At 48.5% G+C, this 15,765-nt stretch overlaps 1 protein-coding gene across 4 annotated transcripts; it reads right to left on the reverse strand.

Annotated features, from left to right (window-relative positions):
* Positions 1–2,111: 2,111 nt before the first annotated feature.
* Rnh1 (ribonuclease/angiogenin inhibitor 1) lies at positions 2,112–14,578 on the reverse strand. 4 transcript variants are annotated; one of them, XM_039101716.2, is made up of 10 exons: positions 9,112–9,440; positions 7,901–8,005; positions 6,310–6,480; positions 5,806–5,976; positions 5,199–5,369; positions 4,953–5,123; positions 4,695–4,865; positions 4,277–4,447; positions 2,477–2,647; positions 2,112–2,364 (listed from the first exon to the last, which is right to left on the reverse strand). In XM_039101716.2, the coding sequence occupies exons 2-10, from the start codon at positions 7,984–7,986 to the stop codon at positions 2,277–2,279; spliced, it is 1,371 nt and encodes a 456-aa protein (XP_038957644.1). In that variant the 5' UTR covers positions 7,987–8,005; positions 9,112–9,440; the 3' UTR covers positions 2,112–2,276. The 4 variants fall into 4 exon arrangements, with proteins under 4 accessions (XP_038957644.1, NP_620805.2, NP_001257692.1 ...); NM_139105.3 differs by lacking the exon at positions 9,112–9,440 and adding an exon at positions 14,465–14,578 and having other exon boundaries at positions 2,116–2,364; NM_001270763.1 differs by lacking the exon at positions 9,112–9,440 and adding an exon at positions 9,936–10,040 and having other exon boundaries at positions 2,116–2,364.
* Between the last annotated feature and the right edge of the window lie 1,187 nt (positions 14,579–15,765).

Below are 15,765 nucleotides of genomic sequence, written 5' to 3' on the forward strand. Positions count from 1 at the left end.
CATGAGTGCTTGAGGCCAGAAGTCTTTGGCTCTCCTGGAACTGGAGTAAAGAAATGGTTGAGAGCTGACATAGGAGTGCTGGGAACCCAGATCGTCTACAGGCGCAGCAAGTATTCCTACCACGTAACCATCTCTGCAGCCCCATGCACTTGGTATCTCTTTCATAGCAGCCATTCTCCTGAGGTAAGATGACATCTTACTGGTTTTGATTTGCATTTCCAGGTGACCAGTGGCAGTGAGCATTTTTCCTTTCTGGCTTTGTTTTAAAGCTATTTCTGTTAAGATGTATTGCTCATTTTTAATCAGGTTACTTATAAATCCTGGTTAGAACAACAAAAGTTGGTTGTTGTAGACATTTTTAATCCCAATATGGGGTTTCTACCCTGCCTTTGACCATTTAGTTTTCAGATAAAAGACACACAACTTTTATTAAAGTAAGCACTAAACAGCACAAGAGCTGGGAAGATATCTACCCTCTATGTTATTAAAATCTATTTTCTATCGATAACTCCAAGTTATTACTATGTTTCATTGGGGCTGCTCTTAACTCCAATTGACTAGCCTGTGGGCCATGTTTTCTTGACTCCTAACCCATGGTGACTTTTTCTTCCTCCTCACCTTCTCCCTTATGGTCCTCTCCTGACCCCCCAGGCCCAGGAACCCTAAAACCTGTGCCTCTCCTGCCCAGCTACTGGCTGTCAGCATCTTTATTTACCGATCAGAAATAACATGGGGGAAAAGTCACATAGCATCACTTGAGACTATGTACAGACTTTTGTCCCTGGGGCAACCAGATCTTGGGGGTCCCTTACTTAGCAATATAATATACAGAAAAAGACCAAATCTCAACAGTTGGTAGGCATGGTGGTTTATGTCTGTAATTTTAGCACTCCAGGTAATTTAGGCAGGACTACTATAACTTCAAGGTCAGCCTCTCAGTCAATATTGTAGATGTTAACTGTTGGGTTGCAGTTGGCACACACATGACACTGGCACACTTGTACAAGTAAGTGTAATCTTAGCTGAGCATGACAGCACATGCTTTTGATCCCAACATTCAGTAGAAGGAGGCTGACCTCTTAGGAAGCAAACCAGGGCTACACAGAGAACCTATCTTTAAGAAAAATAATAAATGACCTTTTTCTGACTGACTTTCTGCAGAAGAGAGTCTGCCCCATGGCTGTGTGCACCAATAAACACAATCCCTTTTGCTGAGGGGGGAAAAAGGAAAAAACAATACAACTAGGGGACTGGAGAGATGACTAAGCAGTTAGAAGTTTGCTCTTCCAGAGGACCTGGTTTCTGTTCCCAGCACCACATGGCTGTAACAAAGTTCCATAGGATTTGACACAGACATAAATGTTTGCAGAACACCCATACACATAAAAATAAATTTGCACATGCGAAGAACTTGAGAGGCGAAGAACAGGCAGGTCTCTTAAGGGGAGCTTGAGAGTACACTGTAGTAGTCCTCAGACACACCAGAAGAGGGCATCAGATCCCATTACAGATGGTTGTGAGTCACCATGTGGTTGCTGGGAATTGAACTCAGGACCTGTGAGGACTAGCCAGTGCTCTTAACCACTGAGCAATCTCTCCAGCCCAACCTTGAGGATTTCAACCTTTTATAATTTGGGGGTTTTAGACTTTAGAGATTTTGATCTCTTATGGTTTGCTTTGTTTTCAACCTTTTTTGTATTGGGAAGAACTTTACCACTGAGGCTTACCCCAGTCCCAGGAGTTCAGGTATGGGAATGTATCTTTCAGAGTCATTCTTGACTGTTGCAAGCTGAGCTCCTCCTCACTCACACTCCTCAGTGTGGGCAGGAAGATTTCAGCTCTGAAAGTCCCTTTAAGGCCTCCCTTGGAGCAAGGTGTAATAGCACACAGCTGGAAACCCCTCCACACTGTCTGTAGTCCCAGTCTTCATATTGAAGGCTGGCCAAGGCTACAGTAGCAAGACCCTGGTTTTTTAAAAAGGCTACCTTTGAGACTGAGTAAGGACCCACTGCTGGGCTGAGCATATGCATGAACTACGCCATACACAGGGCAGTCATAGCATCATGGGTCCATAGCAGAGCTACACCAGCCCACAAATGATGATGAGGACCTTTCTTGCCAACAAAGTATTTTAATAGTTATAAAGTGTCTTAAAGTTTTCTACTGAAGTAAGATCCCAATGCTTATCGCCAGTCAACCCTAGGACACCCAAAGCCAGAGATCTGGTGGGCTGCCTCTGGGGCTGGATTAATATCTTGTGTCCAGAGGTGTACATCTCAGGAAATGATCCTCAGGGATGGCCTTTCCTCCTCCAGGGCCCGAAGCTGGTCTTCCACCTCATCCGTCCAGTAAATGTCATACAGGCTGTACACAGGCAAGCAGGAAAGATGAGTCGGGGTGCCCCTATTTACTATGCCCATCTTCCTGACAACCCTCTGAGCCACGTACACCACCTTCACCAACTACATCCACTTACACAAGCTGCTGAAGGGCGCAGCTGGGCTGTTTGAGGCTCTCCAGCAGTTGTAGGACACCGGTGTCCCCCATGCAGTTGTTACTGAGGTCCAGTTCCCTCAAGCTGCGGTTGGCCAGCAGGACAGTGGCAAGGCTGCTGCAGCCACTGTCTGTCACATCACAGTCTCCCAGCCTGGGTCGGGAGGACAGAGCTGTTCACATCTGAGCTTTGGCGGGAAGGCAGCCCTCCACACTTCAAATGTAGCTAAGCTTCCCTTGGCTGGATTAGAGAACTCTGGCTTCATACTCATGTCTCTCAGCACCAGGAGCCTGGCTAGGTCAGAAGCCTGTGCACCAAGGCTAAGCTACATCAGGATGCCCACTGAAAGTGGCAGGGTAGGCAGGCTTCCAGACTGAGGGAGAGTGGGACACAGGCCAAAGGTAAGTGGTCTAGCATCCATACCAATCAGAGGGAGCCCAGGAAGCCAGAATACTAGGGAGTACAAGGTACAAGTAGGCCAAGTGACATCAAGAAGCTGCTATAGATTGGCTCCCTGAGGTGTGCCCGAAATTTGCAGAACTGTATCTGTAGGTGATTGTAGCGGGCCCCAAGTCTCATGGAACAGGACCCACACTTCTTTCCCCAAGATTTCCAGATTATCCCACAATCAAGATGCTAGTTCCTGGACAGGAGAGACTACAGGGCTGTAATCCCCGTAGTGGCCTGGCCCACCCGTCAACTAGTGTCCAGTCCAGAATGACCGAGAGGCAAGATGTGCTGCCACAGAAGGTAAGGCTGAGGTAAATGGTAAAAGACAAAACACTAAGAGCAAAATGATACTCTGGACTGGCTAGAAAATGGGGAATCTTAGAAATGAGAACAAAAACTTAAAAAGAGGACAGGAATTGAATTGTTCTCCCTTAAAACCCAAGGACTGACTCCTGGATGCTGAGGGAGAAAGGAAAAGGAGAAAGATCAAGAAAGCACATTACTTGTCCAGGCCAAGACCCACATATAGGCAAATCAATAGCCCAGAGCACAATGGGTAGGAAAATTTAAGAGCTGCCAAAGAGGGCTGGGCTTACTTCCTGCCAAGCCCAACAAAGTGAATTCCATGCTTGGAACCCCATAGTAGAAAGACAACTGCAAGTTATTTTCTGACTTGCACATGCATACATGGTGTATGAACTTGGGCAAACACACGGGTAAACAGAAATGTAAAATTTAAAATCTGCCAAAAAACCAGGGGTGGTGACTCATGCCTTTAAATCCCAACACTTGGGGGGCAGATGCAGACAGATCTCTGAGCTCAAGGACAGCCTGGTCTACAAAAGCTAGTCCAGGACAACCAGGGCTCTGTTATACCAAGAAACCCTATCGTGGAAAACCAAGGAAGGAAAGAAGAAAGAAAAACTGCCAGAAAATAAAGTAAAATAGGCAGACACACAGGACACAGAGATCTTCCTGTGGCACAGCAGAGATCTCCCTGGAACCAGAAAGAAATAGAAATAAATACCCCAGGCTCTACATCTAGCTCAGTGACCAGCATGCACAGAGTACTAGAAACAAGAGTACTAGAGTGTAGAACTCATGCTTGGAAGGTAGAATGTGACTAAGGAAATGAAGGAACCCAGGCCCGGTGGTACAAGCTTATCCCTAGCACTCAGAAGGCAGAGACAGATATATTTCTGAGTTTGAGTACCAGGGCTACACAGACCCCATTTCAAAAGGGGGTGAGACAGGTCATCTCTCCCTGGGGCTTCTCACAGAAGGTGGCCAGAACGTGGAGCTATGCCTGCCTCTACAGCGCAGCACACTTACCAAAGCACACGCAGCACTGTGTCCGGATAGCCCAGGGCCTTGCAAAGCTCCACGACTCCCGAGTCTCCCAGCGGGTTGCTGCTCATTTGCAGCTCAAACAGAGAACGATTTTTGGTCAACACCGAGCAGAAGTGGGGACAAGAGGCAGCTGTGAGGCTACAGGTCTTTACCCTGTGGGAACAAAAAGGCTGGAGCCAGTAGCTCCACCTAGCCCTTCCCTTGGAGGTCCAGGAAGGGACCCAGCTGGCTCACCCACTCCCTTCCCCATTCTGCATCTGTTTATCTGCACCTCAATCTAGCACTGTCCTCCTCCTGACACCATCTCCCAGGGTCCACCAGCCTCTCCCAAACCCCACGTCACCCTAGCCTTTCTGTATTTTCTGTCCTGGATATACCTTAGCCTCCCTTGGGCCCTCACCACAGTGACTCCAGCTGACAGCCAGGCTCTAACAGGCTCTCACACAGCAGTTGGGCACCCTCATCCTTCAGCTCATTGCCAGCTAGGCTGAGTTCCTTCAGGCTCTGCTTGGCTCTGAGGACACGGCACAGGTCCTTGCAGCCTTCTGCAGTGACATCACAGTCCCAGAGCCTGTGGGATAACAAAATTATTCAAGAATATCCCCCGCTCATCACCATGTCCTCTATCCCTATAAGAAGAGACTGGGGACCAACTCACCACAGAGTCCTCAGCCTGCAGCTGGGAAGCAGCAGTCCTGAGCACAGTGCTGCAATGCCTGTGTTGCCCAGCTTGTTGCTGCCCAAGTCCAGTTCTTGCAGTGAGGCTTTGGAGGCCACAACATCACACAGATCCTTGCAGTTGGCTGATGTGATACCACAGTTCTCCAGTCTGGAGACATAGGACATGGTAAGAGGAGCACTGGTGCCTAACCCTACCCCTTGGCCTCTGTGGCCTAGTACATACTTGAGTGACTCCAGTTGACAGGCAGAATCCTTCAGGCCCTGGCACAGAGTGTGGATACCAGCCTCATGGAAGTCATTGTTGCTCAATACTAGCTCTTTAAAGTCAGGTTTCACCCTGAGCACTGAGGCCAGGGGCTCGCAGCTGGTAGCTGTGAGGTTACAGTATTCCAACCTGGGGGCAAGCAGGGGTCTCAGGCACATCAAAGGAATAAGGACAGGTCTAGAAATGCAGTATTGGGGAAACATAAGGGGTGCTAGTGTCCCATTTCCCATTGCCTCCTTAGGCCTGATCTGATTAGTCAGGCACAGTGAATACCTAGAGCCATCAGGCTGCTCAGGAAACCTTCACTGAAGAGCCCTGCTAACATTCTGAGGTTCTCCCCGACCCAGCAGATAGAAACAAGTTCCTATTGGAGAAGTGTCTTCAGCTCATCTGTGATCACACTCTACAAAATCTAGCCAGACTACACTGGCGTCCGCTCCAGCCCTTAGCAAAGGGGAAGCCCTGGAACCCTAGGAACACCTTCAAAGTTCTCATCTAATGTGCGGAATGTGAGTCTTACTGATGGCTGGTCTGGGTCAGGGACCCTGGCAAGGTATACACTCACTGAAGCTTCTCAAGACGGCACTGGGGGTCCCGGAGTCCTTCACAGAGCAGCTTCAGGCCTTCATCCCCCAGAGGGTTGTCATTGAGATGTAGTTCACGCAGGGTAGACAAAGAGCGCAGCACATCAGGCAGGACCCCACAGCCAGCTTCCGTCAAGCTGCAGTTCTGAAGGCTGAAGCACATATCGTCAGCAGCAGGCACGAACAGATTCATTCCTATCACGTCTTGCAGGGTTAGGGCACTGCTTTTCCTCTAGATGGGGATCCCAGCCTAAGGACCTGATGGCTCAGCCAAATTTTTACTAGGGACTGGGACCTGGAACAGAGCCATAATGTGGCTTGCCCCAGCACTGCACACTTCACTGGTGTCCTGGCTAAAGCTGGGGTGCCTATCACCACAAGCTGTCCCTTCCCACCTCTCCAACTTCTCAGTGACTTTCTACATCACAGCTGCCTATTTGTCCAAGTTCTGTCCTGGGTAGACTGGGCTGAGCCCCTGGGCTTACCTCAGCTTCTGGATCTTACAAGTGGGATTCTGCAGGCCCTGGAGCACCAGACCCACACCAGCATCACCCAGTTCATTGGTGCGTAGGCTGAGCTCTGTCAGGGCAGGGTTGGCCTGGATCGCTGACCTGATGTCTTTGCACCGCACTTCAGTGAGGCCACAGTCATCCAGCCTGCAAGCAGTACCCCTGAGTCAGCATGATGCCGGCCTCAGACTCAAGCATCAATCTCACAAAACAGCTGGTATGACCCATCCGGAGCCAAGAAATTCAAATATGGATTATAACTACAGTGCTTAAACTCGAAACAGGCCCAAGTCAGCCTGGGATACGTAGTGGAAGAAAGCTGTCTCAAAGAAAACCAAGAGCTAGAATTGTCTGTTTACCAGCTTGCACCCAGCTCCGGCTGAGAGGTGGGCTGGGGAGGGTAGGAATGGATGTTGATAGCAGGCAGAGGAACTCAGACATGGTCAGAGCTGCAGCAGCATGAGTACATGATGAGCCATAGCAACTGATGACTCAGTCACGGCCACACAGGACACCATGTGACAGGCCACACCCATGGTGTGTCCATACTCTCTGAAAAGCACATTGACCACCACGAAAAGCCCTCACTCAGACTAGCCAAGGGAACATGTGCAGGGTATCTAGAGTCAAAACTCAGGTCACAAGAGGAAGGGGGCTCTGCAGAAGGGTCTAATGAGATGATCGGTAAAGTCACATAAGATCCTAAGTGATCCGAACAGGGAAAGTCGCAGGGCAGATCTGGGAATCTGCCTAGAAGTGCCAGGCAGCGTGAGAATATGAGGTATGGTCATGGGAAGCTGACAGATGGCTGAGGAAGCCTGAATAACCTGCTGACTCTGCCTCAAACCTAACCTGTCGCAGGAAAGGTGAGGGTGAAGCAGGCATCTATGTCTGGCCTGTGAACTTGTGTCACCAAGCACTGCAACAGCCTAGTGAGGAGGGCTGGCAGGAACTCCTTTTCTCAGCCAGAGGGCAAAGCTGAGAAACAAAGGTTCCAACTGCTGAATGCAAGGAGCCTACCACTGCAGCTGCAGTCCCCCTCCACACCAAGCCTGCCCACCATACCTGAGCCTACAGTGGTTCGCACATGCTTCTCATACATGATACATGCTAGTCAAGTTCTACTACCTACCTACATGAGCTACACAGCCAGTACTCAGTTGTTGTTAAACTCGTGTATCTCAGACTAACTTCAAACTATGGACCAGAAAATGGCCTTGGGTGTCTGATCCTCCTCCATCCCCATGCCCAATACTGGGATTATAGGCTTGTACCACATGTTCAGTTTCTATTGTGATGGAAACTAATTGGCTAACTCCAGGCCAGTAAGAGTTATAGAGTGGAACCCTGTCTAAAAACAAACATACAAAAATGTTGAAAAACTCAAGAGTAACATCTCATCAAGATCATGCAAAACATCCTCATGTCCAGGAATCGAGTGCTTTTGGAACACAATAAGCCCCTATCAGGTGGCACCAACCTGCAAGGACCACCCACCTGCACAACAGAGTACTGCCCTCCCAGCCAGACCCAACTGTCCCCACAAGGTCCCCACGGCTGCCTCTACCTGACCACTTGGTATTGTTGGATCAGGGGAAGGAGCTCTGTCCACCGGGCATCACTCAGCTGCTCACACTGGATGTCAAGACTCATGGTGGGTGCACAGTGTAGTCTGGGCAGAAGAAGAAGGACGAGAACTCTTGAGAAAATTTCATACCTTGACAGGCTAGAATTTGTAGCAAGATGAGTCCAAAAACTAACAGTATATTTTTTTTCAGCAGGGGTCCAGCCTCTCCTCAACCAATGTATCCACACACTGAGTCTTCAGAAGTAAACAAGTTATCAGGGAGGGGCTAACGACATGGTACCATTAAGAGGAACAGAACCTGAGTGCCTAGGACTATGTGACACAGTCCCCTCCTAGCTTCTGAAGGAATCCAGCAGCCCCAGCACCTCTTTCCTGCTGCAGGCAGCACCAGGATACCAGCTCTGCCTGGACACCTCCTGCTTATTTGTGGGAGCCTGGCTATGGTCTGCAAACCCTGGTAGGACAGCTTCCTACTCATTCAGCCCACTTCTTACTCAGAGAACAAGGTGGGCTAGCACCACACTCTGTTGCCAAGCCATCTACAAAGTCAGATGCCAGGGAGCATGAAGCCTAGACACAAGCAACCACTTGAATTCAGGGCAGGAAGACACAGGACTCTGGGGGAAGGAGAGTATTCATAGGCAGCCACTACAGCATTTTCCGCTTCTGAGACTTTCTTCTGAGTCTAAGGACTCACTCAGGTCAGGCCAGGACCCTCGGTAGGCTCAGGCTCAGCCTGCAAATGACCCAGATTGTCTATCACACTAAGAGGGCTAGGACAAACAGGACAAGGCACTGTCTGTGGAAGGAAGGATGTTTCTGAGGCCTGAAGACAGCTACCCATGTCTCCACATTCCTGAACAACTGCCACGAAAGCTAGCCTGGACAGCATGTGGGTATCCTGGTGGGCTCCTTGGAAGAAGTGATCTGTGCTGTGCTGCCAGCACAGAGGAGGGAGAGGAGTGCTAGGTTCTGTTTAAGAGAAACAGAAATCACTTCGGCTACTCTCTATAACAGTTATGACAATGACAGCAGTTCTGTGTGAAGTTACAGCACCTGGTACAGCATAGCCTTGCTAAAGGGGTCTTCCCCTCCCTTCCCAGGGCTAGGAGTCCACCATGGGGAAAGATAAACTTTACACATATTGACACAAGTAACGGAAAACTGAGGCAAGGATATAGATAACTCACTGTGGTCATACAGCCAGGGGATGGAGAAACCAGAGTTATCCCCACCCTCGTCGAGCCAGTGAGTAAAACCAGCACTGCCTGGATCAGATGTGTCATCCAAACCCAGTCATCACTGGGGCACTACCAGTGGGGTGGGGCAGTTACAGTACTTCTAGTCACAGGCACAGCTCCCAAGTCCACAAGTCCTGTTCTCTTCTGCACTACAACTGGGTCCTTTTCCCTTTGGGGAAAGCACAGGACTGGACTTTATGGGAGGCAGGGGGCCAGCCAGTTATCTGTGATCATCTGAGGTCAGGGACAAGGGATGTGAAAGTAACCAGGCAGCTGACTCTCCTCCCACACGCCTCCCCTTATTTGGCCTTGGGACCAGGCCCTTGGAAAGCACACAGGTGACCAGGCAGGAGGCCCCACCAGCCCGGCTTAGAGGCATTATTCAGGCCTCTGCTTAGATGTGATTGGGGGTTGCTTGCTAGCTAGCTGCTCCTAGCTGTAGCTCTGTTGGGTTAATCCTAGGATCTGAAGACACCCTCTTTGGGCCTTAAAGTGAGCGAACAGGCAGCTGGTAACAGGCCGCTGGTGACCGAGCTATGAGCTCAGCCTTCAAGCACTGAGAAAGGCTCCTCAGGGCACCAGTGTGTCACCCTAAGAAGGAACAGGCCTCAGAGGCTCGCCCGAGCCGTGATCCCGCCCCTGCCCCCGCCCTAATTTTTGGTCCCTCGAACCTTCTGGTCCAGACGCTCTGCCACGTATTAAGAAGGCCAGGAAGGGACCCGAAAAAGACTCTCAAAGGCAGACGGGAGCCCCAAAACATGGCCCTAGCTCACCTGGTGCCGCTGCTAAAGGTCCCAGTCGCTCCGGTTTCTTCCGCCCAGGGCGGGGCCTAGAGACTTTGGCTGGTTCCCATTCTCTGGCCCCAACTAGCCTTTCACTTTGCGGTCTGGAGACCGCCCATCAGGTCTGCCCCTCCCACATGCAGGCTGCACTTTGGGAACAGAACTTGACAAACCTGAGTCACTTCTTTGGGTCTGACTAAAACTGTTAAATGATTCACAACTGCCTCGAAATGGGTGCAACTGTGATGAGAGATTCTAGCATCAACAACAGCACACGCCCATCTCTCTCTCCTACAAGTCAACAAGGTTTTGATGGATAGAACAGTGTTCAAAGCGTCCTTTATGTCCCCAGGAATGTGGCTGAGGGTGGTAACATACCACCTCTGATGCATGAGGCTCTCAACACCCCCAAAAGGCAAGCATTTCGTCACTATTTAAGCATTTCTCATATTTGTATTATAATATATATATATATATATATATATATATATATATATATATATATGCTTCGTCTGCATATAAGTCTATGCATCATGCCCAGAGAGGTCAGAAAAGGGGATCAGATTCTCAGGGAATGGCCACCATTCAGGTGCCGGGAACTAAGTCATGCTCCTAACTGCTAAGCCATCCCTCCAGCCCATGTTTAAACTTTGTAATATACTCCCAAGTTATGGGATTTGCTTTTGGTTTCAGCATTTTTGAAACAAGGTCTTGATGTGTAGCCCAGGAAAGCCTTGAATTTGCTTCCTGAGTGCTGGGATTCTAGCGATGTGGAAAAAAATCAGCATTGAGAGTTTGTCCCTCAGGAGCCTTGCTCTCTTGCGCAGATGGCCACACACAACACCTGTCAAGGAACTGGTATTCATCCACCCCAAGTATTTGTTAAACACTGGTCATGTGCCAGGTGCTGTTCTAAGTCCCTGCCAGGACTCTAATAACATAAGTAAAGGAGATTCCAGCAGGCCAGCATAGGAAACAGGGACTGTGTTCCCCAAAACGCTTGGGACAGGGAGCTCTAATGGGAGAAAAGGAGGCAAAGAGGCAGGCAAGAAGATAGGTTGGAACGGAGCTCAGCTTCATGAACCCTGCACAGTGGCCACTACAGACACAGCTTAATCTTCATTGCTGTAGGAGCTGCCCTCACTGCACCAAGACACCAGCAACTGGTCAGTGAAGTAGGGATCAGTGCTTTGGGGAAAGATAAAGCCTGCCCAGTCAGCAGGAACACTTTGGCCAGGCCAGCCTTTACTTGTTGCTAACATGAAGGAGAATTCCTGAAAAGAAGCTGTGTTTACAGAGACCGGTTGATTAGACTTGCAGTGCTGTGGCAGAATCAGAATGGTGTAGTTCCAGAGGCTACATTATCCTGGGCGAGTTCTAGCCCTCTAGGGCAGCTCTTCCTTGCCCACCTCTATGTCAGAAGTAACATCTGTGACTAATAGAAACCTTTTGGGATTTTTTTTTTGGGGGGGGTCATGATAGGGGTTCCTGGAACTAACTCTAACACACACACACACACACACACACACACACACACACACACACACACACACACTCCTTCTCTCTCCCCCCTCCCCCCCAGACTGGCCTACATACAGCTCACGAAGATCTGCCTTCTCCTTCGCACTGAGTGCTGGCATGAAAGGTATGTGTCACCACACCCAGCTTCCTTTTGGAATCTTTTAACTTAGTAGACCAGTGGCTTCCACTAAACTAAAGTCTAAGAGTGTCATCAGATAGCACCTTGGCCCTACAGAAGACCTTCCTTCATCTTGTTGTACCTATCGCTGTGATGTGCCCACCAATGTATTTAAACTTGCCTTGACTTATGATTTTCTTCTGTAAAACTACAAAACTTCATGAAACTGCTTCCATGTTCAAACAGAATTTGGAGTAACCGAAATCTGTGTTCTCAGGCCATGGTCACTAACAATGACTCCAGAATATACTATCTCTTATTCCCTTTAAGGTGAGAGCTGTAGTTTTTTCATAGATACTCAGTACCTACAGACAAATGGCAGGGACTACCAACTTAGGATCCTGGGTTCAGGCAAGCCATGTGGGTGGCAGGTACAATATCTTTCTAGCATCTCACCAGGACCTCAGGACAAACTAAAGACAGCAAGCACCTGTCTTCCTTATCTGTATTCCTTCTACCAGCATGAAAATGAGGGTTTCTATAGAGACCACACTTAATGAGGAAGGGTGAGAAGTGAAAGTAAGGGGAGCAAGGGCTCCCTGGGTGCTGAGTTGGCAACTAACTTTACTGCATGCTGTATGGGAAAACTAACATGGGTGGGTGGGTCCGGGTCCAGGTACAGTCATGAGGATCCTCTTTTTTTTTTTTTTTTTTTTTTTTTTTTTTGCTTCTCTTCTTTTGGTTTTGTTACAAGGAGATCACTTTCTTGCCTTTTCTAGGGTGTAATTTACCTCCTTGTGTTGGGCTTTGCCATTTATTATCCTTTGTAGGGCTGGATTTGTAGAAAGATATTGTATAAATTTGGTATTGTCATGGAATATCTTGGTTTCTACCTCAATGTTAGATGATAGTTTTGCTGGATATAGTAGCCTGGGCTGGCATTTGTGTTCTAATTCTGAGGTCTGCCTTTATGTTACTTGACCTTTTGCCCTTACTGCTTTAATATTCTTTTTTTTTTTCACTTGGTGTTTTGACTATTTTGTGAGGGGAGGAATTCTTTTCTGGTCCAATCTATTTGGAGTTCTGTAGGCTTCTTGTATGTTTATGGGCATTACTTTCTTTAGGTTAGGGAAGTTTTCTTCTATAATTTTGTTGAATATATTTTCTGGCCCTTTAAGTTGGGAGTCTTCACTCTCTTCTATACCTATTATCCTTAGGTTTGATCTTCTCATTGTGTCCTGGATTTCCTGTAAGTTTTGGGCAAGGAGCTTTTTGTGTTTTACCTTATCTTTGACAGTTGTGTCGATGATTTCTATGGAATCTTCTGGTCCTGAGATTCCATGAGGATCCTCTTAAGGAAGTGGCAGAGATAATGGGTGGAAAGGGCAAAGAAATGTTTATCTTTTGGAGGCTCCAAAAGGAACCATCAACAGACACTTGATTTTTAATTTCTCTCCTGAACTGTGAAGAGACAGATATGAAACTGGTATTTTTTTTTTCACAACTCTTTCAATTGAGGGGGGGCAGTATTTTGGGGGGCTTGGTTTTTTTTTTTTTTTCTTTCAAGACAGGGTCTCACTGTGTAGCTCTAGCTGTCCTGGAACTCACAATGAAAACCAGACTGGCCTCAAACTTACAGAGATCCACTTGCCTCTGCCTCCTGAGTGCTAGGACTAAAGGCCTGCTCCACCATACAAGATTTTTAATCTGTGGTTATGGGCTGCCTTTAATCCTAGCACTCTGCTCCAGAGGTCCAGGCAGGTGGCGTTTTGTGAGTTCAAGGACAGCATGGGCTACATAGTGAGAACAAAAACAAAAAGATATGGCCTTGCTATGTATTCCAGGCTCTCCTTGACCCGGTACATAACCAAGGCTAGTCTCATCCCTCATCCTCCTCCGCACTGAGCTTAGGAGCCTTTGCTAACACACACAACCTACTTTATCTGTGTAAAGCCACAGTGGCCCAACCAGTTCTTCATCCAGAAGGATCTGGATGAGTTCAAAACTAGTTAGCGCTACTTAGTGAGTTTCAGGCTAGGCTGGGCTACAATGTGAAATTGTGTCTTTAAAAAGAAAAAAGAAATCACATATACAAAGGTCAGTCTACTGAGCACGGCGCTGTCGCAAAAATACATTTATATGAACAAGATACAATATAGCTTTCCTTTATGCACAATTACCTGTTTATGTGACTGAATCAACCATCTCTATGCTGAGATGTTTTTAGATTTTTCACTATCCTGCAACGAGGGTCAGCTTGTTCTAAGGTCCTTCCTACACATTGCCAAAATAGCATAAGTTGCTGCTGCAGAAATCTGTCTGCGATATCCAACAATGCAAAGATACTGTCGCGAGGTGCGGTAGCAGTTACGCGCCCTACCACGGGAGCTGCTTCCATTTCCCCTAGATCCTGAGAGGCCTAGAGCTAGCCTGGTCGCCCATTCAGGCTGTGAGTACACAAGTCTCCGAAGACCTGAATGATCAGCCATCACACAATTCTCGGAAGACCTGGGTAATCGAGCAGTTCTCTACATCAGATCTCGCTCGATCGAGGCCTTCCACCTCCCAAGAAGGTACTTTCGGGGAGGAAGGTCAAGAACCGCTTAGTTTAGGGAAAAGTAATTCTGACTAGGTAGGTCCTTGCTTCAGAGGCCTGAAGGAGAGACTGCGCGTGCGTACACTCATGTACCAGGACCACTACCACCCCAGCCCACCGCCGGAGGTAACGCAATGAGATGGCGTCATCCAAGTGCGCCGCGTTCGTCCCTCCCCCCCAGTACCGCCCCACCCGGGAACGCCCGTCTCGCCTCCCGCTCTTCACCGGCTGAGCTGGGTACGGACTTCTCAGTGACCACGAGCTAACATAGCACCTGAAACTGACCTCAGGAAGACCGAGGCCTGGAGACCTGGAGCGTGACGGCGACCTCCGGACTGGAGTGGAAGAAGCGCTGCGCGGCCTACGAGGCGTGTCCTCGCCGTGGGGGCGGGGTTTGTTGTGGAGGCGGGGCTACGCGGGGTACTTTTCGCTGACTAAAAGGATGCTTGGTACCCGCCTGACCACCACCCGGAAGTCCAGCTGGAGTAGCAGTCCCGTGGAAAGTCCACCCGGCTGTGTAGCAGTGGTGCTCTAGGAGTGGTTGACGCCCTCATTGTTAGAAACTGATGGGTACTGTTGGCCGATTCCTGGACCCGCCTTTGACCTATGGGATAAATGTGTTTCCGGAACTCTGCCAAAATGTGTTGGAACTTTTTGTTTTGTTTGTTTCGGAGCCAAGGCCTCATTGTATAGCTCTTGATGGCCTGAAACACTCTTTGTAGCCCAGGCTGGCATCGAAGTCAAGTCAGTCCTGTCTCTGCCTCTACCTTTGCCTCTGCCTCTGCCTCCTTGGGTTCTGGGTTTACTATGCCTTGCTTACTTGATTTAGTTCTATTTGAGCACACCCTCTTTACGTGGCCACGACACCTGGTCTCTGGGTTGGTTTGTTTGTGTGTGTGTGTGTGCAGTGTACGTATACCTGTTGAGAGCGTGAGAGGAAGACATCCAGTGACCTGCCTTATAACATTCTACCCTTCTCTTCAGACAGGGTCTCTCATTGTCTTACTTTATCTACTGCTGTGCAATGCCATGTCCAAGGCAACTTATAAAAGAAAGATTTTAATGTGTGTGTGTGTGTGTGTGTGTGTGTGTGTGTGTGTGTGTGTGTGTGTTGCAGAAGGTGAGTTCCTAATCATTATATTGGGGGTCATGGCAACAGGAAGTAAGAGGCAGAGACCTAAATGGAAACCTCACAGCCCATGGCACACCTTCAAGAAGGCCATACATCCTAATCTTCCCAAAGAGTTCCACCAACTTGGGGATCAAGGATTCAAACAAGAGGCTTTAGGGTCCATTCTCATTCTAACTACTACACTCACTGAACCTGGTACTAGACTGGAAACCAGCAAGACGTCAATCTGCCTGCCTCTGCTCCTCATCACTCTAGGGTTAAAGAACAGAGGTGCCAAGTAACCAGGCAGCCTCCTCAAATCCACACTCAGTCCCGTACACCCCAGCAAAATTAAGGCTTTCTGTTGCAATGTGAAAAAGTACTTACCCACTTTGAAGGAAATTGATTTTGTTTACATTTTTTTGTCTTAGAAAAAAAATCATTCATTATAGACAAATTGAAACCACATAAACAA

Source organism: Rattus norvegicus, chromosome 1, assembly GCF_036323735.1.
Source record: "Rattus norvegicus strain BN/NHsdMcwi chromosome 1, GRCr8, whole genome shotgun sequence".
Classification (NCBI taxonomy): domain Eukaryota; kingdom Metazoa; phylum Chordata; class Mammalia; order Rodentia; family Muridae; genus Rattus; species Rattus norvegicus.

Coding starts and splice junctions, on each gene's coding strand:
- Rnh1 (NM_001270762.1), bottom strand. CDS start 9,922: ATGTTTTGGGGCTCCCGTCTGCCTTTGAGAGTCTTTTTCGGGTCCCTT. Junction 6,481..7,900: donor CAACAATACCAAGTGGTCAG/GTAGAGGCAGCC, acceptor TACTGCTTGCAG/GCTGGATGACTGTGGCCTCA. Junction 4,866..4,952: donor TGCAGGCTGAGGACTCTGTG/GTGAGTTGGTCC, acceptor GTTATCCCACAG/GCTCTGGGACTGTGATGTCA.